General features: G+C 53.3%; 1 protein-coding gene and 1 long non-coding RNA gene across 2 annotated transcripts in view; one reads left to right on the top strand and one right to left on the bottom strand.

Annotated features, from left to right (window-relative positions):
- The window catches only part of FA2H (fatty acid 2-hydroxylase), a 42,624-nt gene that overhangs the window by 16,701 nt on the left and 2,912 nt on the right, over nucleotides 1-23,011 (top strand). Inside the window, exons 2-5 of the mRNA XM_036926967.2 lie at nucleotides 8,359-8,451; nucleotides 18,321-18,463; nucleotides 19,044-19,150; nucleotides 21,728-21,900. Of these exons, the coding sequence (XP_036782862.2) occupies nucleotides 8,359-8,451; nucleotides 18,321-18,463; nucleotides 19,044-19,150; nucleotides 21,728-21,900 (516 nt within the window). The remainder of the gene's footprint in view (nucleotides 1-8,358; nucleotides 8,452-18,320; nucleotides 18,464-19,043; nucleotides 19,151-21,727; nucleotides 21,901-23,011) is intronic.
- On the bottom strand, nucleotides 1,573-21,800 carry LOC130681007 (uncharacterized). Its single transcript, XR_008994044.1, has 3 exons — nucleotides 21,709-21,800; nucleotides 4,039-4,093; nucleotides 1,573-1,787 (listed from the first exon to the last, which is right to left on the bottom strand). It is a non-coding gene; the product is annotated as an uncharacterized LOC130681007 (long non-coding RNA).

The raw sequence follows: 23,011 nt of genomic DNA, 5'->3' as shown, positions 1-23,011 counted from the left end.
GTGGGGAGTGGATGTGCATTTGGGGTTCGATGGCTTATCACTTGCCAGGGATGTTTTTGTTTTGGAGGGGTTGAGTGTTGTTTGTTTTGTTTCTCACATAAAGGGTTTCTTTTAACCATCTCATGGATAGGACAGGCCACAGGACCTGGCTGGGCCTGGCTTCTGATTTACGCCTAGTCAGGCAGAGGGCAGCTTATTAGAAATGGAAGCAAGCAGATCCTGCTGCCTTCCTTTTAGCCTCAAATTTCTGGCCACTGAAAGCAACCAGCTCTGAGGAGACTGCTTCTTGGGGGCGTTCGGGGTGGGCTTGTTAACACAGAAGTCTTCTCCCAAAGGAAGGCTCTTGGTACAGTTAGGGCTCAGCCTCGTCCTTCCTGGGCCTGCCCCTTCCTACCTGCCCAGGGCCGCGTGCTACCCAGACGTGCAGACACCTGGGCCCCTGCCTTCCTGTGGGCCTCCATGGGGTGGGGGCAGCTGGACACAGGGCCTGGGGCACCGTCTCATTTCAGAGAAAGGGTTTTCAGGCCAAACCCAGGCTGTGGGATAAAAGGCCATCTGTCCATCCCTTGGTGCCCAGCCCCAGCTTTCTCGAACAACATGCCTTTATGCCGGCTCCCCCGCCTCCTGCAGCCCCCGCCTCAGCACACTGCCTCCTTTCACCGCCTCTGTGGTCGGCTTGTTTGTTTGTTGTGCAGAGTGCAGGCTTTCTGCTGTTCTCTTTTCTCTCCCCCTCATGCACCCTCCAAGCAAGCCCTTTCTGGGGACGACAGGGGCTCGGGGCTAAGGCAGAATCCAGCCCAGGGCTTGGGAGCATCCCAGTGAGTCCCCCAGGGGGCGCAGAGGAGGGCACAGGAGGAATTCCGGCAGGATGACTCTGCTCTCCCAGCCATCCTCTGAGAGTTCTCCAGTCAGTGACTTGGTCTCTCTGAGCCTCAGTTTCCCCCATCCCTGGAATACTTCCTGCTGGTCCCTCAGGGAGAATCGTGTTGCTACCAATGAGATGCTGGCTGCATCTCATGCAGGGTGGTAATGGCCCTCACCATGGAGGCGGCACAGCTGTCCCAGGAGCCACCCAGCTAGGGGATGGAGGGCGTGCAAAGTAGGCCAAGGCCTGCGCTGAAGAGACTGCAGTGTGCCTGGCCCTGCGGCTCAGCCTGCTCCCCCCACACAGCACTTCCAAGTGGGGGAAACTGGGGCGTGTCTCCTCAGGCCCTGGAGAAGGGGAACCTGGCCACCCCTGGCTGCTAGATGGGAGGCAGTGGGCGAGAAAGGGACACTTGCATGTCCTCCCCTGCAAGAGCTTGCTGTGTGTGCTGCCACCACGGGTCTGCTGGGCAGGCTGTGTTGGTCACGAGACCCTGGATCCGGCCACCTCCTCAGCTCTGGATGAGAGGCAGACTGGTGTCCACATCTCCCAGGCGCCTCTTCCAGAAGTTCTCCCTCCTCGTTGAAGTCCTTCCCCTCCTGGGGCTCCATCTTGGCCCCAGGGGAGGCTGGTCCAGGCCTTGCCCGCGTTTGCGAGGGCTGTGGTAGTGAAGTCCCGCAAACTAGGTAGCTTAGGCAAGAGAAATGTATTGTCTTGTGGCTCTGGAGGCTACACGTCCAAGGTCAAGGTGTTAGTCTTCTCAAGGCTGTGAGGGCGACTCTGGCCCCGGCCCCTCCCCGGCTTCTGGAGGTTTGCTGGCAATCTTTGGCATTTCTTAGCTTGTGGCCGCTTCAGCCTGGGCTCTGCCTTCATCCTCACACGGCGTTCTCCCTGCGTGTCTGTCTCCAAACTTCACTTCTTTCTAGAGACACAAGTATTATTGGATCAGGTCCCACCCTAATGGTTCATCTTAACTAATTACATCTGCAGTGGCCCTGTTTTCGAATAAGGTCACATTCTGAAGAACTGGGGGTCAGGACTTCATCAGAAGAATTTTGGAGGGAGGGACATGATTCAACCCGTAACAGGCGTCTGTACCAGTCAGTGGAGGTGACATCCGTGGTGCTGTGTCTTCCCTGTGGCTCCTGCACCCTCACAGATTTTGTCTCCTCCCCAGATACCACAAGGGGGAAGAGACCCAGTAAAAGTCAGAGTCTATCACCCACTTTTTTCCTGACCCCCTGCTTCCTCTTGAAGCCAGTCCTCTCTGGTAGACTGGAGGGAGGAGAGGCCCAGGATGGCCCTTCACTGAACCTTGCAAGGCCTCTGGTCCCCTGGTGCCAGCCTGTCCCCCAACCCAGCCAGGGCCTTGATAGAGCTGATCCTGCAGGCCCGCCCAGGTGGACTCCTTGTTCTGTGAACAGTGCAGGAGAGCAAAGCCCTCGCCCTTGCCTACCTGTATCTGTCCTTCTCTGGGGCTGTGCCTGGGGCAAGAGAGCTGCCGTTCACCTAGACATTTCAAACTGGTGTTTGTATTCAGACAGGTTGATTGGGCCCATATTGTTTTGTTTTAAATACAAGTCAGATTTTAAAATCTGGAGATTTCACGTGAAAATCTAGTTTTCTAGCTTTTCTTAGAAATCAGAAGGTCTGCAACACTGGGCCCCATCCTCCCCTGACCTGGACCTAAGTCAGGGCTGCCTTGCAGTGGGGCAGGTCCCCTCTGGTTCCCTGCAGTCCACTCCACTCCCTATGCCCCCTGACATCAAGGCCAAGTGAAGTGACCACTGATCGCCACACTCGTTGCATTTCTTTTTTTCTCCAGACCAGTGTCCCAGGGAAAAGGGTGCCTCATGATTTTGTGTGTTATTTATTTCATGGTGTCTCATGTTTTAAGAAAAATGAGAGCAGACATCTTTCCTTATGGAGGTGAAGGATATGCCTGCCTGTTCGCTGTGCTAGCAAGGTGGCTCTGTATTTTGAATCATACCCGGCATGCTTCTCTGCTCAGTGTCGCCTGTCCAACCTCTGAGGACAGAGGAAGAACTTAGGGCGCCCCTGCCCCAACTTCTTTTTCTAAGAGGAACATCCTCAATCACAGAGCAAGTTGACAATGGAGCCTGGTCTAGAGCTATGCTTCCTCATCTAGAGCTGGGTCTGCAGTGCCTAGAATGAGACGCTGGCCCTGGGTTTGTCCCCTGCCCCAGGCTGCCCCACTCACAGGCGGGTGTGTTGGGGGAACTGACTGGAGCCTCAGGGAGCTGTCAGAAGCAGCCCCTGTGTCCTCTGGGAGATTGAGTCGGAGGTGCGGGACTCAGTGTGGAGGGGCAGTGGTGTAGTCGGGTCCATCTCCAGGAGCAATGAGCTGAGGCCTGGGCTGACCTGGGAGGAAATAGAGCTCCGTGGCCAGCCAGGAGCTGGTGTTGTGCTGGGAAGCTGGCTTTGGTGCTGCCTCCTTGCTGGCTTCTTTCTCTGTGGCCTCAGACCATAGCCAGGAGGGTGTGAGGGGATCAAAATGCCCTCCTCACTGTCCCCACCACATTGCCAGTGTGTCCAGTGGTTCACAGCCCAGAATGGGCAGCACCTGCCTAACCAACCTCCTTGGCAGAGCACAGTGGCCATTCTTAAGGACATTGACCTTCCCTCCTCAGTACCCATGGGCTTTGGGGCATTGGGCAGCTCTCTTCCTGCCTGCCCTGCCCACACTTGGGTGGCCTCTCCAGCCTGGGCCCCCAAAACTTAAGCAGGTGTCCAACTACTCATTAATGTATCATCCAGCAAGTATTTGAGTGCCAATCCTGTGCCAGCTACCGGGGACCCAGCAAGACAGCAGGGCCTGTGTCCTCATGGAACCTGTGTCCTAGCTTGGGAAGCAATCAGAGGGAACTGCACGAGCAGACCCGAGATGCTCTCAGCCCAGCGCCACCCACCTCGTCGGGCTCCTCCCAAACAGCCTTGGGCCTGACCACAAAGCCTGCGAGGGCAGAGAGGTTGGGGGTCCAAGATGAGGGGTGGGCTTTCGGCTTCTTTCTTGTTGCCCCAAGACAGTCTTAATGTCCTTCAGGTGGACCCTCTGAGAAAGCTGTCACCTGACACAGGTGGGTTACACACCCCATGTGAAGCCACGCTCATTAGCCCTTGACCAGTATGAGTCTGACTACGGAATTACTTACCACAGCACTGAAGCATAGTCACTCTGAAGCCATCACCCCCAACAGTTTCCAAACACTGCAAGAGAACACACATGTTCTTCACCGCCTGATGATTTTTGGTATTGAAAGATCCCTTGGGCTTGCTTCCAGAATCAAGAGAGTTCTTGAAATTATGCCTTGTGGAAGTTTCCAAGCAACTTTTTAAAAAAGTCCTTTAAAGTTTGGGTTGTACCCTAGTTCCCAGGAATGACCTTTTACACATTTCTGATTCATGGATGATGTTTACCTGTGCAATTCAAGGGTGAACCTGGCTCAACTATAAAATAAACACTGGGGCATGGAAGTCTGAAAAATGTGGCCCAGATCAGTGTGTGGGGGGCAGTAGCTCCCAGCAGGACTCATTTCTGGAACCCCCCCACCCCCAGGTTCAGATGGGAGCAACCTACCCCCGCCGCCGAGGGGGAATGGGAGAGCTCCTTCAGGAGGGTCTTTGTCTCGTCTGTGTTTGGACAAGATTTTCAGACCTTTCGAAATCTCACAAAGACTTGAGAGGAGTGATCAGTAAAAGACACAGCTAGGGGGCACCTCCTCGGTCCTGTGTGTGTTTCTGCTCCGGGCAGCGCCAGCATGCGGTGGGCTCTGACTCTCCTTGAAGTCCCCTCTTGTATTGGAGGTGTGTACGAGCTTGTGATGAATAACCTGGGCTTCTGCCAGGGAGGGGTGTGGCCCCGATGAGGTCACCCAGAAAGCACCTTGCTTGCATGGTCAGTCTGGGATTTATTTGCCTGCAGTGTATTACCCGTGACGTTACTGCCTGGTGGCTCCGGGATTCTCAAGACTAAGCTGGGGTGTCAGAAAGACGACAGCAGGAGGTCAGAAAGGCAGCCTGCTCCCCACCTTTCCTCCCCTCTTCTCCTCATCCTCCAGAGGTGGTGTGCCCCCGGTGCCAGCCCTCACACAGACGCTTCCAAGGACAGTCTTGAGAGAACCCCTGACTGCCTGGCTGGGATGCGAGTGCCAAACCAGGAGCTGCACCCCATCCGCCCAGCGCCCAGGAGCAAGGCAGAGAGGCAGAGAGCCCTGGGGCTCCTCCACTCCCCTCGCTTCACCTGGAATATTTCCAGCTGGATGGAAAAAAAACCTTAAAAGTTCTGTTCCCATTTTTAGCCAACATCTCTCTTCAAAACTGGATTTTTGGTAATTTTTTAAAGAAAACCTTATTACTGGAACAAATGAACATTTGATCCACTTCCTGTTACACATAGATTATAGAGCCTCGTGCCAACCACCTTCAACCAAGAAAACAATTATGGGCAATTGAAGCTCACAAAACAAAACGTTAGGTTGTACTTTTTCCGCATTAATAAATATGTTTAAATAGAACTTTTTTTTAATGTCATTGTAAAATTGTGAAATGCCCTTCCTTGAGAAGAATTGCCTTTTTTTTTTTAAACATGTGTTTCCTACTTATTTGTTGGTGGAATTTCTTTTTATTTATAAAATGCTGTTGATGGTAATTTTCAAAAATATTTTTATTTAGCAAAATAAAATTCTGGCACTATCACCTTATTCTAATAGACTTGTAGGTCTGCTCATGCCTGTCCTGTGAACTTCCTTAGCCAAAGCTCACTGAGCAGATATGGCCCAGATTATTGCAATTTTGACCCTTCTATCTGGGCACTGTCCTATCTAGCCCAGAGTGGTGTTCCAAGATGGTATGTTCAGTGTCCTGAGCCACCTCTCTCATCCAAGCTGATGTACCCACCCCATCTATTTTATATTTCCAAGGAGCAGGAGATCTGCAGAGCTTCAGGGCTCTGTCCCCAGCAGCCAAGACCACTGCACTACAGGAGTCTCAGGGCAGCACTGAAACATGGTCCACTCAGGAAATATGAGTAGAACATCTAATATTTTCAACAATCCATCCTAGGCACTCTGAGAAAGAGGAAACAGTAATTTCCTGCCCGATTGGACCCTGCAGCTCCGTTGGACAAATATGATAATTGCCCAAGCATACAAAAATGAGGCAGGAAATTATAAATATTAACTGAGGCAATGGGACACATGGAAAGTATGATTTTTTTAAAGTTGGAAAATGAAGACATCGTTTCTGGCTAAAATGGTTAAGCAAAAAGTTCATGGTGGTCAAGAGAACATTCTGGAGTCCCACTGATGGCTCTACTAGCTATGGGGCTGCTCAGTGCCTCGGTACCCTCATCTGTCAAATGGGAGTAATAATTGTGCCTACTTTATAGTTGCTATGAAGATTAAAGGGCCAAGTACATAGTAAGCATTTGTGAATATTAACCTCAGTCATCATCCTGGACAGGATTGCATTTTGAAAGGGAAAATGCAAAGGCACATTTAGAAAATGGCAAGTCATCCCTGAAGATGAGAGGGAAAAATTAGGGTTAATCTAAGGGTATAACAGGAGAGAAATTTGGAAACACAGAGGGCAGGTTTTAAATATAGGGGAGTCAACCGTAAGCTGATTTGCAGAGGATGATAGTATGTTCCTTTTTAGGAATGGACTGTCAGAAGGGACAGCAGGGCTTTTGGGCCCAACCAGGATGTGGGCAGTTGGAAATATCCTTCTAGGACAAGGGGCGGGGCCAGCATCAGAGAGACATTGGGGAGCCTTCTGAGCGGATGCTCTGGCACATCATGGATGCTCAAATGAGCATGTCAGTGGATGAGGGGATGAAAGCAGTGGCTATGGGTGAGATCCTTGCGGGAGGGAAGAACTGAGAGAAGGGGAAGGGATCCATAGTGATACTCCCCTGAGGCTGTCAGCCTGAGACCAGAAGCCAAGGCTCCCTGTCCCTGCAGACTTCCCCAAGTCAGCTCACAGCTCGGGCTTCTGGTCCTTCCCACTGCCTGCTGCTCTCCCATTCATCACTGCACTGGGTGCCCCAGTCTTCATCGCACATCTTTTATGGCCCCCCAGTGAACAGTTCTGCAGGTCCAAATCATCTCCTGGGTCACACCAGTTTTCCACAGCACACCAACAGCAGCAGTCCATGGAAAAAGGCTTCCGGTGGCCATAAGCTAAGTGAATGAGCCACATAGGATGGCAGCCGAAAGGGTTGATGGGAGCTCGGTCCCTATGACCTGAAATGTGACCATACGAGGGAGGCACAAGTCCTGCCAGGTTCTGCACTTGTCCCATTATTACATGAAGTATATATTGGATACCTAGGGAGTTTGGTTGTGTGATGGGCTATAGGAGATTGTCCTTAAGAGATCATCAGAGATGCTTTTTTAAAGAATTCAGATGTTAGCATGGTGACACAGTCTAAAAATACTGAGATACCAAGACTGGACTCCCAAAGCCTGCACTTATTTGGGTTATATTTATATTTTCCCAGGAAATGCCAGCATCACTGTCACCATCAGGTTCTCTTGGTTCATTTGGAAGCCAAAAATGTAAGAATTGTGACAGTAGAACCCCCAGCTGACTGCCTAAACAGTCTCTTCCAGTTCTCGTGAATACCGAGCACCCAAGGGTATTGGCTGGCCACAGGCAGCATGGTTTCCTTAGTCGCAGGGACTCGGAGGGCAGGCCTCCCATTGCTAAGTGCTCTCCCCACCTTTCCTGCAGGGAAGCATGAGTTTTACCTACGTGCCAGCCTGCCCTCTCCAGCCTCACCGCATGTGACTGCAGGGCCAGCTAGGGCCATGTGACTTTCTCAGTACATTCCGTTTCCTTCTGACTTCACCTCTTTGCCACTTTGGTTTAACCTTGAATTCATGTGGGCACTCCTCTGCTGGTTCCACCCCATGTGTGGCTGCCGACCCACCCACAGGAGTTCCTGGAGGGACTGTTTCCTTCACTCCCTGCTTCCTTTCTTTCTTGTGGGCACGAGGACCTAGATGCCCCAGCCTGTGACCCATGCGCCCTATGGAATTACAGGGAGCAAGGGAGGTGAGGTATTCAGGGGTGTGGCACAGTGAGCCCGCCAGGTGTGTACCACCTTGTGACTCCCTCCACCCAACACCTGCCAGCGACCTGGAGGGAGGCTGGCAGGAACTCCTTGCCCAGAGCATTTCCACTGATAGCTCTCATTTCCCTACAGCCCCTCTGCCAGCTTCCTTCTCTCCCAGATCTTTCCGCTTCTTGTTTTGCAGAAACTATTTTTTTTAAGGGACAAGTGAAGTGCAGAGAATAATACCACCCACACCAGTGTCTACCTGTTTTCAAATACACTTGGTGTCCTTGATTCCTGCTCTGCCTGCCCACCATGGACTCTCACCACTGTTGGCTGCCTCTTTACGGGGTAGCTTGGGGCTCTCTTCCCTCACCTGCTCTAAGTATGATCACCTCATATCTTCTCTTCCCAGGGTTCCATGGAGAATGGGGCTGTAGCCTCTGCAAACACTCAGAAGATAGACCCTGTGTTGGAGCCGAAGTTCAAAGTGGTGGACTGGGACAAGGTAGCTGGCCTGGGATGGAGGGATGATGACCGGGAGCTCCCAGGGCTGAGGAGAGGGTGTAGAAAGCCAAAGACTGTGTTATGCATGACAGTTGCCCAGGGAAAGATGAGGACAGGGTGGCAGATGCTCACAGCTCACAAGTGTGATCTGGAAAAGCAAACCTAGCTTTTGCTGGGGTTATGCTGGGTGCAGGCGGTCTGTGCAAAACCAGGCCCCAAACACCCCAGTGGGGGTCTCCCCCAGAGCTGGTGAAGCTGAGAAGGGCACAACGACAGGGTCGGCAGGCCCAGACACGCCCAGCTTGACCAGCATGCAGGGCAGAGCTGCCCCAGGCACTGGCAATCCCTGGCAAGCCGCCAGCTGCTGCGGCCAGGAGACAGGGCCGGAGCCCTCTGCAGCACCTGTCTGCAGAGCCTGGCGCCAGCCCTCTCTGGCTGTGATTAAGCAGAGCCCATTTGTTGGCTCCGGGAGTCCTGGGCAGGTGAGAGGACATGGCTGGAAGTGCGGTGGGTCAGTGCAGTTGGGGTAGAAGCAGCATTGCCCAGACCCTCTGTGGGGAGCCCGACTTGGGAGCCGTTTCCTCCACGCTGAGTCCTGGGACTGTCCCCATGTCCATATGGCCACTGACTGCCTCCTGGAGTGGACGCGAATGTGCACATCCATTCATGTCCCCTACCGTGCTGGACACCGGGACAAAAGATAAATGGGACAGGCCCCTGCCCCCAGGGAGCTCACAACCTAGTGGGAAGGACAAACACCCCTGAGGGTAGTTATTACAACATGGGGAGAAATGAGAAGCACCCCCGGGAACCCAGGTGACCAGAGAAGTGATGGGGGGACTCCACAAGCCAACCAACTGTGCCCTGGGCCCCTTTGGCCAGGACTCCTGAGGGACTCCCTGGCCCCAGGAACTCAGAGGCGGCGTCTTCTGGGGAGGCCGACAGCACACAGCAGTCACCTTTGGGTGCTTTAGGAGAGAGGCTGGGACAAGTTGTTCCATGGCTCCTCCCCTTCAGGGAGCCATATAACCAAAAAGGAAATAGGCCCGCAGGGGGAAGGGCTTGCCAAGGCCACACGGCTTGACCAGAACCTGGAGTTCTGACCTTAACCCCTGGGCTTGGCTGCGACTGCTCATTGCCCAGGCTGGGGCAGGTTGAGGGGTCTTGTTGCAAGTGACTTCTCTGCAAACCTGGGGGACTTGGGCTTGTTGTGCATGTGGGTAGGACGGAGGGGAGGTCCACCAGCTTGAATGGAACACAGACCCTGGAAGCTGTGGAGTCAGGACCTTGTCCTGGACAAGGAGGAGTTGCAGAGGGAGACGAGGCGGGTGTGGGGTTGAGGGCAGGACCAGAGAGGGAGCCCAGAGTCCTGCTCAGGGCTCCGTGGTGGTGCTGGGAGGCGCCGTGAAGAGGGGGCCTGGGCCACCATCTGTGGGCTTGGCTTAGGGGTTGAAGGTTGGAAAGAAAATACTCAGAGCCGATCAGGGCTGGATAAAAATGAGCAGCCCTGGGGGAGAGTGGGAGAAAGAGTGGTCCTGGCAGGGAGGGGCTGTCGTCTGAGGCTGGCTGGAACTGCAGATCCTGCACTGTGGCGCTGCTCTGGGGAAGGGTGTCTGTCTTCCTGAGCTGCAGGTTCAGTGGGCGAGGGGAATCAAGTCCACCCTGGCCTGCTCTGCCATCACCAGGGCCCCCACCCGAGGGGAAGAGGGGCTCCCCTGCCTCCCCTTCCAGGGCCTGCCCCTGGCCTGTGGCCAGCACGCCCAGGCAGCCCTGCCTGGCTCACCTTCCCTGCCTCTCTGCCATTCTCTCCCACATCCCTCTCTTCTTCCTGAGTCCCTCCTCCTGAGTCCCTGAGCTAAGAGAGGGACAAGGGTTGGCCCAAGAGAGGGTGTGGGACCCCACTCTGGCAAGGAGCCCCCAGCCCCACTGGGGGCAGTGGGGGATCGGCTTCATGCCTGCCCCAGCACCCCAAGAAGACCCAGCACAGGGAGCTGGGCTCCCCAGGGAGAGTGAACAGGGCTTTGCTTGCTCTTTTTCCCCTTCTTCCGTCATCTACCATGTGATCAATCCTGGGCCCTGGCAGGGAGCGGAGAGGCAAGGAGCAGCCCCAGCCCCTTGTCGCATTTAAGCCCTGCATCCGTTTCTGACCCAGGGGCTTGCGTGGGTCTGTGGGGTCTGGACCCGAGGAGCTGTGGAGGGAGGCCATGAGGGTACCAGCTTTGTCTCAGCCAGGGCCCTGGGCCTGTGGTGGACCTGCACACCTGCTCCTGGGGCTAAGGACTTGCCGAGGTTACCCCTCCCTGCTTTACATTCGTGGGAAAACCCCTGGGTGCTGCCAAGCAAGGACGTCTTGGGTCCTGTGGCCCAGCTTCCCAGCCCTAGAAGCTGAGGGACAGAGTGAGCCACGCTGGAAAGAGTGAGGGGAAACTGCGATTGGTGCTGGGGCAGAAAATGTAAGGCTCCGAAAGGCGAGCCCAGGGGGCCCCACTCTGCATATGGTCTGACTTTCAGGCTCTGTCAGGGGTCGTACTGCACAGTTTCTAAACCATTCCTGCCGCCTCCCAGTAGGCCCAGACTCAGGCTTCCTTGTGGGACAAGAAACCAGGTTGTAGCTCCTCACCCTAACATGTCACTCCCTGTCTTCTGGAACCCAGCAGCCGGGAGCGTGTCCTGGTCAGGTGACTGGAGCTGCCCACTGCTGCTGGCTTCTGGGCACACCTGTCCCAGGTGCCCCACTGCCCCTTCTCACCGCTTCACTGAGCCCATTTCGCCCTCCTCCCCTAGCAGCCTCCTCCACCCTTCCCACTTCGGGGGTCAGCCTCCCAGGAACCAGACTGAATTGGTATGAGTTGAGGGGTTTGCAGAGATTCCCTGCCCAGTTCCCCTGGGAAAGTAGAGGTAGCAGCAAATTGGCACTTCTTTTACTGGGCACTTACCAGGTGCCAGACACTCAGCCAAACACTTTAAATAATTATGTACTATCTGATCTAATCCTTCCAAAAACGGGAGGAGTTAAGGGTTATTATGATCCTGGTGTAGCTGATGAAGAAGGGCTTAAGTCTACTGCCTGGAGTCACTGGTGAGCTTCATGGCCCAGCTGCAAGTTACTGCTGATCCCCTTCCCCCTGCCCGCCCAACCCAGGTGACCTTGACTGGCCAAGCACGTGACCTCAGGCCTGCACTGGGAGAGGGGATGGCAGACAGGAGGGAAGAGGCTGAGCATGTCCTGGAAGGCGTTTCCAAAGCAAGGCCACAGCCTCTTTCCATCCTCCCTCAGGTCAGCCAGACTCCCATCGACTGCCAGTGAGTGGAGGCCACTCTCTTCTCCTAAGAGACAGGTAGACTCATCCAGCCAGGTGTGTCCCATGCTGCAAACCCCTGCTGCCCCCCCCCACACCTTGGCATCAGGGGCTGCTCTGGCCTGCTGCCCTACACACACACACACACTCCTTGGCATCAGGGGCTGCTCTGGGGGTACCCAGAGCCTGCAAAGATCTTGATGTTGGTGCCATGGGTTTACCCTGTTGGGACCCTCAGATAAGTCACTGAGAACTCGGGAGAGTAGCTCCTGGATCAGAACAAGGGCCCTCTGGGCCAGCCCACCTCTGGGGAAGGGCCCACCTTGAGCTGTGGGTGTGGACCTGGTTCACCTCCCAGCACTCTGCCCCGCAGTTGCCTTGGGTCTCCTTGACCCTCCCCAGAGTAGGGGTCTGAAGAATCAGGCCACCCAGAGGGATCCACAGGGGCCTCCCCAAGACTGTCCTTGCCAGGTCCGGAGTCTCCCGAGTCTCCCCACTGCTTGTCCCTTGCCCAGGGCTCCTGACCCCTCTTCTGAAGAGCTCAAAAGTCCACACTCCCAGGGAGAAACCAGGCTGGTGGGCTGGGGCGGGGGTGCTGCCTGTAGTGTCCCAGTAGACACGGCAGGCTAGGAGATAGGAGATGACCACAGAAGCACTGGGTCCCTTTCCCCGTTAGCAAGATGCAGGGAATTTCTCCCTCTCTGGATTGTGTAGAGTTGTCAAGAGGATCTGGCAGAACATATAAAAGGGCATCAGAAAGTGTGCTGCCAGTGAAGACCACCTGACCTTGCCCTGGGTTAGGGGACAGGTCAGGCCCCCTTTGCTCTTTCTCAGCCCCAAGGACTGAGGTCACTCTGGCTTTCTGCAACCATCCTTCCTGTCACCCTGGGCCTCTGGCCCTCACCCCCATCCCTGCCCACACTCATCTCCTTGGACCCTCACAGGGGAGGCCTGCAGCCCCCCTCACGACCACCAAAAGCCCACATAGCCTACCATGCTGGACATCCCTGCTGGGTCCCTCACAGCCTCTGTCCTGGGGAAGTCACAGCCCCTGGGGTCTGGGGATAGCTGATAGAAGCCTTCTGGCCTTAGGAGCTGGGCTGGCTCTGTGTGCGTCCCATCTGCAGCAGGTGCCCTGAGCATCTGACTCAGTCTTCTCATCTGTAGAATGAGCCCATCGCAGGCTATAGCTCTCAAAATCATCATTTATGAAGAACAATGGACATGAAGTCTGGGCCCAGGGAGCCTTTGACAAGGTCGTAGAAACAGTGGCTGCGATTCTTGTCCTTACTCTCCTCCCACTGGCCCGGACTGGTCGGACACCCATCCTCTGCCTTGCTGGCTCAGAAGGCTACCCTGGGGCTAGGAGCTCTGGGGTTTGGTTGGACATTTCTTTCAACAAGCACCTTGGCTCATGGCTGGGGAGGTGGGAGGAACTGCTGGCACAGAGCAGCTGCCTCCTCCCCTCATATTTGCCCAGCTTGCCTCTCCTGAGCTGGGGTTGCCCTTGGAAAGAGTTCCGTGCCACCAGGAGGAGGGGAACCTGGGCAGCAGAAGGAAGAGAGCAGAGGAGGCCCCTCCCCAGCCTGGTAGCATGCACACCCTTCCATGCAAACCCTGGGCAGCAGGCAGGCTGCCCTTTCCCCCCCACGGGGTGTGCTGCAGCCACATTCCTGGCATAGCCAGAGAAGCCCTCCCCCTCCCATTAGGGCAGGGGCCGAGCCGGCTGGGGGAGGGCTCAGACTTGCCCAGTTGGCACAAGGTGCTTTGGCCAAACTCACCCCCACTCACTTGTGCTTCCTGGGGTCCAGCCTGTTGCTCGGGTTCTTTGTGTGGGCCCCAGTAAGCCCACCGCAGAGCAGTTTCTGGGCATAGCCTCACCTTCATTCACACAGTCCAGCTTTAGTTGGGCATCCCTGAGTGAATCATGTGCCCTCTCTGAGCATCGGGTTCCCAGCTCTGAAAGGAGGGTGTTCTATGCCAGGGTAGCTGTGGAAGCCCCCAGACGCTGGGAACTGGAGGCATGCGTACTCAGTGGTCTGCCCTCCCCTCCTTTCCCCTACCCAGCCTCCTGCAGAGGCCAGCAGAACTTGGCTGGTGCCTTCCCTGTGTCCAGAGCCTAAGGAAGTGGGGGTGGGAAGGGCTAGGCACCAGCTCAGGAGGAAGAGCTGTCTGTGGAGGAGGGTTAAGGATTTAAGGGGTCAAGGGTCCCTAAGCCAGGGAGAGAGAAGGTGAAACTTATCTGGAGTCCCTTCCTACCTCATTGAATCCTGAGCTCTCATCTCTTGCCATCCTCCCTTCTCAAGACCAGTTCCCAGCCAGCTGCCACTTGGAAATGACCAGTCAGTGAGAGGTGATGAATGAATTAACACTGTGCTGAGACTTTCTCTGTTGGTGATCAAGACTGGAAGAGAACTGAGAAAAGATCCCCTGCAGGTGCACGTACCATCCAAGTTGGGGCTGAGGGAGTGATGCATGGCCCAGCTCCTGGGAGATCATGTGGACCGTGCTACAGTCTGGGGGAGGCAGGAAGGGAGGCCCCCACTCCAGGACCAACCAACCCATCTCAAGAGTCACTTAACACCTCTGGACCTCAGTGTCCTCGTCCATATAACGGGGAGGAGGTCAGTGGGCCTGAATTTCACTGTACTTCCCCTGGGATAATGGACTGAGGCTCGAGTGGCAGAAGTATAAGTGCCAGTCTTTAAGGACTGAGGGGGAATGTTTGCAGAAAGGAGAGTGAGACTTCTGGGGATCCCTCCAGGGTGGAGGGAAGTGGCCCTCCAGGGCAAAGTGGGCCCCTCTGGGTACCAAGCAGAAATGCACTGTGGGCTAGACACCGAGCCCAGGGATTGAGACCCTCCAAGGCCAAGGAGCACATGAGAGACAGCCTTGCAACCAACTGTAGACAGCAAATCTGCCATTTGTACAGTGGCCAGAGCCTGCTGGTCTACCTAGAGAGGCACCAAAGTCATGTCAAAGAGCAGATGGGCAACAGGACCCCTGTGTTCAGGGGCACAGGGGGCTCAAGGCGGCTGGTTCCGTTCCTCCCACACCTGTAGACAAGCCCCTCTTCAGCACTCCAGCTCCAGCACTCCACACCCCTCTGTCCTTTGGTTCTGTTCCCTTCGCAGTAGGAGGCAGGAGTCCCTGCTCACCTAGACATTTCTTCCTGTGTCTCAATCGAATTAAGCTATGCTGTTTTCTACTTGCTTTAGAAAATAAGGGAAAAATGGGACAACAGGTAAAAATTTCCCCAAACCACTGTGAGGCTGAGAGAGAGGCTCACCTGGCTACACCCACACGTTATAGTTGGAAATGTTCATTGTCTAAGGTAGACAGGTCCAAATTAAGTGTACAGATGAAAACCAGTCATGGAGTGTCATCACGTGTAACACTGGAACACATGAAAACCAGGGGTTTCATTCAGGATGGACGGTGATAAGTTAAGATTTCATATCATCATACTTAGAGCAACAACTAGGGAAAAAATACAAAAAGGCATAGCTAAAAAGCCTTAGGGGAGATAACATAGACTATTTTAAAATACTTGATTAATGCAAGCAAAACAAAGGGAGAAGGATACAAATAGAAAACAAATAGCAAGATGATAAACCTACCCCAGCATTAAATGTAAATGGACTGAACACTCCAATTGAAAGGCAGAGATTGTCTGACTAGATAAATAAGCAAGACTCAGCTACATGCTGTTTGCAAGAGATGCTATTTGAATATAAAGACATACACAGGTGTAAAGCAAAAGGGTGGGAAAATATAGACTAGGTAAGAGCCAAGCATAAAGGCCAGCATGTCACTATTAAAAGCAGACAAAGTGGGCTTCAAGACAAGGAGTGTTACCCGGGACCAGGGGGCCAAGTCATCAAAAAGACATTACTGGGCAACCTTGGGCAAGTTATACAGTTTAATTTCTCCATCTGCAACATGATAATAATAGTAGTACCTGCCTAGTTAGGAGTATGGTGCAGATCAAATGATTTAATTCATGTTACGTGTTTATAATCATGCTTGGCATATAACAAGTTCTTGTGAGTTGTTAGTGCTCAAGGTTATTAGAGTTGGACAAAGCCTCAAGCTCTCACCGTGACCCTGGCCTAGCTTCTTCCAAGGTGGGGCTCTGTGGGCTGCTGCAAGATAAGGTGTAAACACAGGCCACTAGCTGGTTCCTCTAGTTCTTTTTTTCCTGGTGGTAGAAAAAGATAACAAAGGAGGTGTGTGTGTGTGTCTGTGTGTGTGTGTGTGTAGATCTCAGGCAGAGGAATGGAAGGAATGAGGCAGCATGCATACAGTAAATCCTTTTGCTACTAGAACCGAGGGTGGAATTAAGGAGACATAGGGACTGGGGCCAAGAAGGGAGTAGCAACCAGGTGGGGTTTGGCTGACTGCCTGGTTTGACTGGTACTGGATGGGACATGGATGGCTCCAGGCTGACACGAGTCATCTTCCAGCCCAAGAAGCAGCAAGGCTGCCAGCACCTGGGAAATGCCAAGTTCACAGGGCAGAAACCACAACCATTTTTGGGCTTTTGCCCCAGGTCTCAGATGCACAGAGAATCCCCAGTGACCTTCCCTGCTTGCCCTGAGACCCCTAATTCCCGGCTGTGATGGCGGAGCTTGCTTCACCTCTGGCAAGGCTGGGGAACCTGCCTGGGCTGAGCCAGCTTTGGAGTGAAGGCCTGTGCAAGGATGGGATTCCAACCAGGAATGTAGGAGGGCGGGTTTTGGGTCAGCGTTGGCGCTTTCTCCCAGGCTTGAGTGCTCTTCCTCCATGGGCATCTCTTGTTCCTCTCCTCTCCTTTCCTTTCCTGGCACTATCTCCCTTCTCACCTGCAGTGGCTGCCTAACTCCTTTGCATGAGAGATTTATTGACACCTGCTGTACATCAGATCCTGGGGGCATCTCACGCTCTCCCTTCATGGGTGGTGGGTCAAGGCACTCCTGGCTTATAGACAAGAGAGCCAAGGGGTAAAGGCAATTGCCAGGAGCCCGTGGCTGATAAATGATAAAGAGCCAGGTTTTGAAGGTGGTACCTTACTTCAAGTTCATTGTTCTTTAGTGATTGTAGTTTAAGGATTTAGGTCCAAGTTAATCTCCTTTAATGCACTGACTCATCAGAAATCTTTAAGGGCTTCCCATTGCCTAAAGCTGCAGTTTCCAAACTTTTTTGATCTTGTGTCCCTCAAAGTAAAACATTTAGAGCATGTTCTCTACTATATGTCCATTTTAATCATCTGTGAACTTTCTGCATGCATGAATGTACTCTTGTATTATGTGCATTAGAAAACATTCAAATATGGTTTAAACATGAGATAAGTATATTACAAATAGAAGAGTCTAATATTTTGTCCCTGCCTCTGGGGATCAGCTTGTGAGTACCCCCAGGTTGTGTACACATACATCCCCATCTTGGAGACAGCTGACCTGGAGGATAATGTGTCAACTCCTGGGCCTGGTACAGGGTCTGTCTGTCATCTAAAACCCTCGGCAGACTTCTTCCTGCAGCCATGCAGATCAGTGTCGAGGTACCAATCAGGCCACAATCATTCTCAACTCCACATCTCTGCCCATACTTCCTCTCCTGCTCCCCTCTCCCCCTTGCCAAGTCCTCCATGTTGTGTGAGCTCCAACCCAAACCCAAGTTCTCTGCAAAGCCCTTCTCTTCTACCCTGGACCCAGGCATGTGTATCAGTCATTCTGCCTTCTTGATACTCACACCTGTGCTCCAATATCAGCCTGCCTACATCACCACTAAACTGTCTTGCCTGGCATGTTTCATTTTGCTGAGCACTTTATGCAGATACTACTATAATTACTTCCATTTCATAGCTGGATAAATGGAGAGGTCATTTGCCCAAGGTCACACAGTAAGTGATGAAGCCAGGATTTGTACCCAGGCCTGACATGAGAGTCTGAACTCTGATTAGGCACTAAGCTATATGAAGCAAAGGTAGTCTCCTACATTCCTGTTCATTCTTCCTAGCACCTAGCATAGAAATATGTATCTATATATAATTTTTAAATGAATGTTTGAATGGATGAAGGAATGAATCACCCAGAGCAACACCAAGAAGAAAGCCCATGGTAGAGGGGAGAGGTCCTATTTCATTCCTACATCAGAATGACATGGACTGGCTCCTATACCTAAAGAACTCTGGGCAAGATGTCAAGTTTCAGATGTGGCTGCATCTGGGTGCTCAGGTGTCATCATCTGGATTCAGTATCTCTAGCTCCTGGCTTGGCCATCCCCTGTGTTGACTGAGTCATTAGGCAGGCTCTGCTAGCAACTCCAGGGTCATGCCCTTTCAATTTAGCAACTCTGGCAGGAAGAGAGGGTGTCGTATGGCTCATTGCACCATTTTAAGTCATGGGCCTGTCCTGGATCTCATTTCTGTGGCCAGGGGGATGAGAATGAGCAGCTTGATCAGTTCTGGATAGTAGAAGCAGTAGGGTGGGTAGTCCCATACAGGTGGGTTTCAAGATACTGTAACCAGAAGATGGGAGAATGGGTGTACACAGGTGTGAATATCAAGTCCACTTGACTTTGTCTCTTACAGGACTTGGTAGATTGGCAGAAGCCCCTGCTGTGGCAGGTAGGCCACCTGGGAGAGAAGTATGATGAGTGGGTCCACCAGCCAGTGATCAGGCCCATCCGCCTCTTCCACTCAGACTTCATCGAGTCCCTCACCAAGACTGTCTGGTGAGCCCTGCTCTGAGCCCATGGTGGACTCTCCCTCTCTACTCTACCTGATGGTGCCAGTCAGATTAAGAGGGGAAGGGGCAGTTAGGTCCCTTCCCAGACCCAGAGCTACTCTAAACTCTTGAGGATAGTGGAACACACCATAGGCATAATCCATTCCTACAGGTGGTTTGTCCATCGAGTGAGTGATAAGCCAACATGCATCCAGAAACCACTTTGAATGCCAGTCCTGTTCAATTTCAGGCTCCTATGAGAGTTTCCAGCCTCTAATGCTCATGGCAACAATTTTACCTGCAATTAACTCCTTTGCCAGAAGAGGTCAGTATATCTCCAGCTGCACAGAGTCAGGAGCCACAGAGATACAGTTCTTTTCTGCCAGTAATTTACATCAGAGACGGGGCAGATAGACTCACTGCCTCTCTGTTCTTTTCTCCTCTCCACCCACCCCCCATGGCAGTGTCCTTCTCACCCCAGGTCTCCATATGCTTTCGTATCATCTAATTCCCCCTTAGTCAGGAGGTGTGTCTCGGGGGATGCTGGATCTTGTCAAACCCCTGTGCACGTATCTCTCTTTCTGCAGGTACAATGTCCCCATCATCTGGATGCCCCTGATTCTGTACCTCAGTTGGTCCTACTACCAAACCCTCGCCCAGGGCAACGTTCGACTCTTCACATCCTTCACCACAGGTAATGTAGGTTCCTTCATGATTTGCTCCCATGGCTCCTGGAGGCAGGAAACCTCCATGCTCTCCCTGGTCCTTAGTTTCTAAGAACACAGAGCCCCAAACCACATCATGTTTTCACATGAGACCTATCTGTAGAAATAGTCTTGCAGAGAAAAATGTCAGACTCTTCCTACCCCAACCCCAAAGGATAGGGGAAAAAACACAATACTTTAGCAGAAACTAAATGAAATCATTTCATCAGGAGACAAAGAAATAAAAAAGGGGGCTTCTCACTGAGTCTAATATGAGAAAATGTGTGGCCTGGGATTATTTGTCAAGAAACTAAGTGAAGTCATTCCATCAGGTGGCACAGCTGAGAGCTGGACTCAGAATGGTCCATGAACACAGCACAGCTTAGAACCTGGGAGAGAAAGATTCATGCATGTTCTACCATGTGTCCTGGGCAGATGGCTGTGTGACAGATGCCCCAACTTGGAGTAACAATCCCACTAACCTCTACTGAGCACTTAAAATGTGCTTTCCAGGGACCAGCTCATTTAACCCCCCAGCAGCCCCACGAGAAAGGTACTATCATCATGCCCTTTACAGATGAGGAAATGCAGCCTCAGAGAAGTTAAGCAGGCAATTCAGGGTTACTTGACTAGGATGTGTATTCCAGGTGCCCCCCAGCTTTGGGGATCAGGAGAGAAAGGGAAGCGCTGACATGGGGCGACTTCCAAAGGGCCTATGGGACTGGGTCTCCCGGGGCAGCCACAGGTTTAGGTGTGACCACTTATGCTAGCCTGCCTCCCAAATTCACCACCTGCCTTGGGCCTCCAGGTAGATGCCACCTGCCCAGGTGGCCTGCCTGTCCTGGTGCCGCCTGCCTTAGGGAGTTGCAGACCCATGGCAGGTGGCTCAGATGGAGGCCAGGTTGGGGGACAGGAAGCAGAGGGGTACTGGGAAGAGCTCAGGGGGCTTTCCTTTCCTGATCACATGGCATATTTCCTACTGCAAGCCTTAAGAGCCCCTCTCTGCCAGACACAGGCTCCTCCCATGCTCTGGGGTTTCTCTCCTGCCCACCTCTCCTGGAAGCTGCTGAATGGTTTAGATGAGAGGGGCCATGGCTGCAGGGATGGGAGCCTCAGGAAGCTGCAGGAAGTCCCCCAGAATCCAGAACTGCTCCCAGTCACCAAGAGTTAACTTGCACGCCCTGTGAGCCAAGATTACCCTTTTCTGCCCACGCTGAATAGCTCAGGCACAGCACAGGGCTTGTTGCTGCAAAGCCTTGCTTACTGAATCGCCCACTGTACCCCCGACGATCCCCTAACAATTGCCAACAGTGGCAAGGCCGCCAGGGCTGGCGGCTGGAGGGGGACGGGGATGCCAGGGCTTTGGCCCAGGTCCCTCTGCAGGATGCCTCCAGAGATGCCACTCTGTACCAGCTCCGGCCGGATGGGCAGACAGGGCGATGCTGGGGTGAGGGGGCGGGCGGGGACTTGACCTATAGGAGGAAAGTCTTCAGCAAGGCGGGGAGGGTGATCTGCAGGCTTGGTGAGAACTGCAGGCCTCTGCGGAGAGCTGAAAAGTGCCATCTAATAAAGGTCCAGTGTAGAGCTTGTGACCATGATGCCAGTGATGGTGGATGAGAGATATGTCTCTGCATGCCTCCCTCATCCCCCAGCTCATCAGGCAAGGCACAGGCCGCTGGCAGGGAAAATAAGAACCACACGGCAAGACAGGGGAAGGTTCAGCAGGGTCCAGCGCAGCCGCCAGACAAAGGGCACACTGGAATAAATGCAGAAGAGTCAGGACGCCACAAAGCAGTGGAAGCTAAATGGAGACACTAGTTCAAAGCTGAAATTCCTAGGGTCCTGTATGAAAATGCTGTGAAAAGCAGAGGGGTTCTGCAAATTCAGGCTGGCTCCCAGCGCAGTTCCTGGGAGCGGGTCAGAGGGCACGCTGAGCCGGAGCCGCTGCCCAGCAGCTTCCCAGGCCGGGAGGCAGGCCTCCAGTGGAGTTGTGTTGAGGGAGCCCCAGCAAAGGTCAAGACCAAAGCCTGTGGCCGGGTAGTGCTCTTCGGTGCACTGTCCTCTCTCCCTGCTGACTAGGGAGCTAAACAGTAATGAAGAGTTCCTGCCTTCCGATCAGTGTTTGGTGGTTCTGCAAAAGGTTAAGCACCATTATGACATGACCCATCAATTCCACTCCTCGGCATATACCCAAGACAACTGAACATAAGCCCATACAAAACTTGTACATTTTTACAGTAGCATGATTCATGATAGCCAAAAAGTAGAAACAACCCAGATGTCCATCAACTGACGACTGGATAAACAAATGTGGTCTATTCAAACAATGGACTATTATTCAGCCTTAAAAAGGAATGGAGTCCTGACACATGCTACAACAGGGATGAACCTTGAAAATATCATAAGCAAAGAATCCAGTCATGAAAGACCACACATTGTATGATTCCATTTATATGAAATGTCCAGAATGGGCAAATCTATAGAGAGAAAGCAGAGCTGAGGTTGCCGGGGCATCGTTGCCTGCCGGGGCCATCTGCCCTGACCTTACCTTCCTCTCGCATCCGCAGAGTACTCAGTGGCCGTGCCTGAGTCCACATTCCCGGGCCTCTTCATACTGGGGGTGTTCCTCTGGAGCCTGGCAGAGTATATCCTCCACCGCTTCCTGTTTCACATGAAGCCACCCAGCAACAGCTATTACCTCATCACGCTGCACTTCATCTTGCACGGCCAGCACCACAAGGTGAATGGGATGGCCTCCCACCCGGGGCCATGCGGCTATAACCCAGACACGGGAGCTGCCAATCTTTCTAGGAGTCAGGCTGGGAGCAAGAGGAAATCAGGGCATTAGGGTCCTAATCTGAACTTAATCTGACAAGTGAGCGTGTTATGTCGGGATGCCATCAGCATGAACACGAGGCACTCTGAGGTACATTCCATGTGTCATCTTTAGTCCTCACAACTGGTTCATTCATTCATTCCTCCATCCCTCCTTCCTCCCACCTTCCCTCCCTGCCTGCCTTCATTTCCCAGGAGCCAGCACACCACCAGTCCTGTTGCTCCCGGCCGGAGGGGAGGGAGGCCCACATCAGCGCGTCACTCTGTGACTATCGCAGGCTTCCTCCCCTTCTCTTCCAGAGAGGGTCTCTCTCTTCACAGAATGCTCACCACGCAGTCTTTAAAATCTTACCTCTAGACTAGAGCATAAATAAATAAAATCGAGAAGAATAAAACAATAGAATCAATGAAAGCAGGAGCTAGTTCTTCAAGAAAATAAAATAGATAAACCCCTAGCCAGACTTATCGAGTAAAATCTTACCTCTTTGCCAGGCCCTTGGCTTTTAAAACTCCGGAGCCTGCCTTGGCTCTCTTGTTCTCTGGTTCACTGTGACCCACCCCCTTGGAACAAAGGAGGGCTCCAGTTAGGCCATGGGGGTGGGAGGAGGGCTTCCAGGGGCACCGTGCCACGTGAACCTGCGTTAACCTCAGCTTGCCAGTGTGTCGCCCGCCAGACAGCACCAGGCCTCGGGCCAGGTATCCCCCATGCTCTTTGGTGGTGGGGCTCCTCTAGCAGCCGACAAATTCCAGAGCCCACATGGCCTCTTGAGCACAAAGCAGAGCCCTGAACCGCGGGCATCCTGCCCACATCACCTCCACCATCATGTTCTTGGGCTGGTTTCCGGGTCCCATCCTGGCTTGGAAACTGGGAGCAAGACACCATCTCTAGGGCTTTCAGGCATGGTTGTCTGCCTCCCCCCAAAGCCTCTGGAGGTGCCAAGCCCATGCATGACAGGTCGCTGCCCCTTGCTGGGATGTCCACGTGCATGTGCTCTGACTGCAGGCAGGCGCCACCG

The sequence above is a fragment of the Manis pentadactyla genome, chromosome 15, assembly GCF_030020395.1.
Source record: "Manis pentadactyla isolate mManPen7 chromosome 15, mManPen7.hap1, whole genome shotgun sequence".
Taxonomy (NCBI): domain Eukaryota; kingdom Metazoa; phylum Chordata; class Mammalia; order Pholidota; family Manidae; genus Manis; species Manis pentadactyla.
This window is presented reverse-complemented; position numbering and strand designations above follow the sequence as displayed.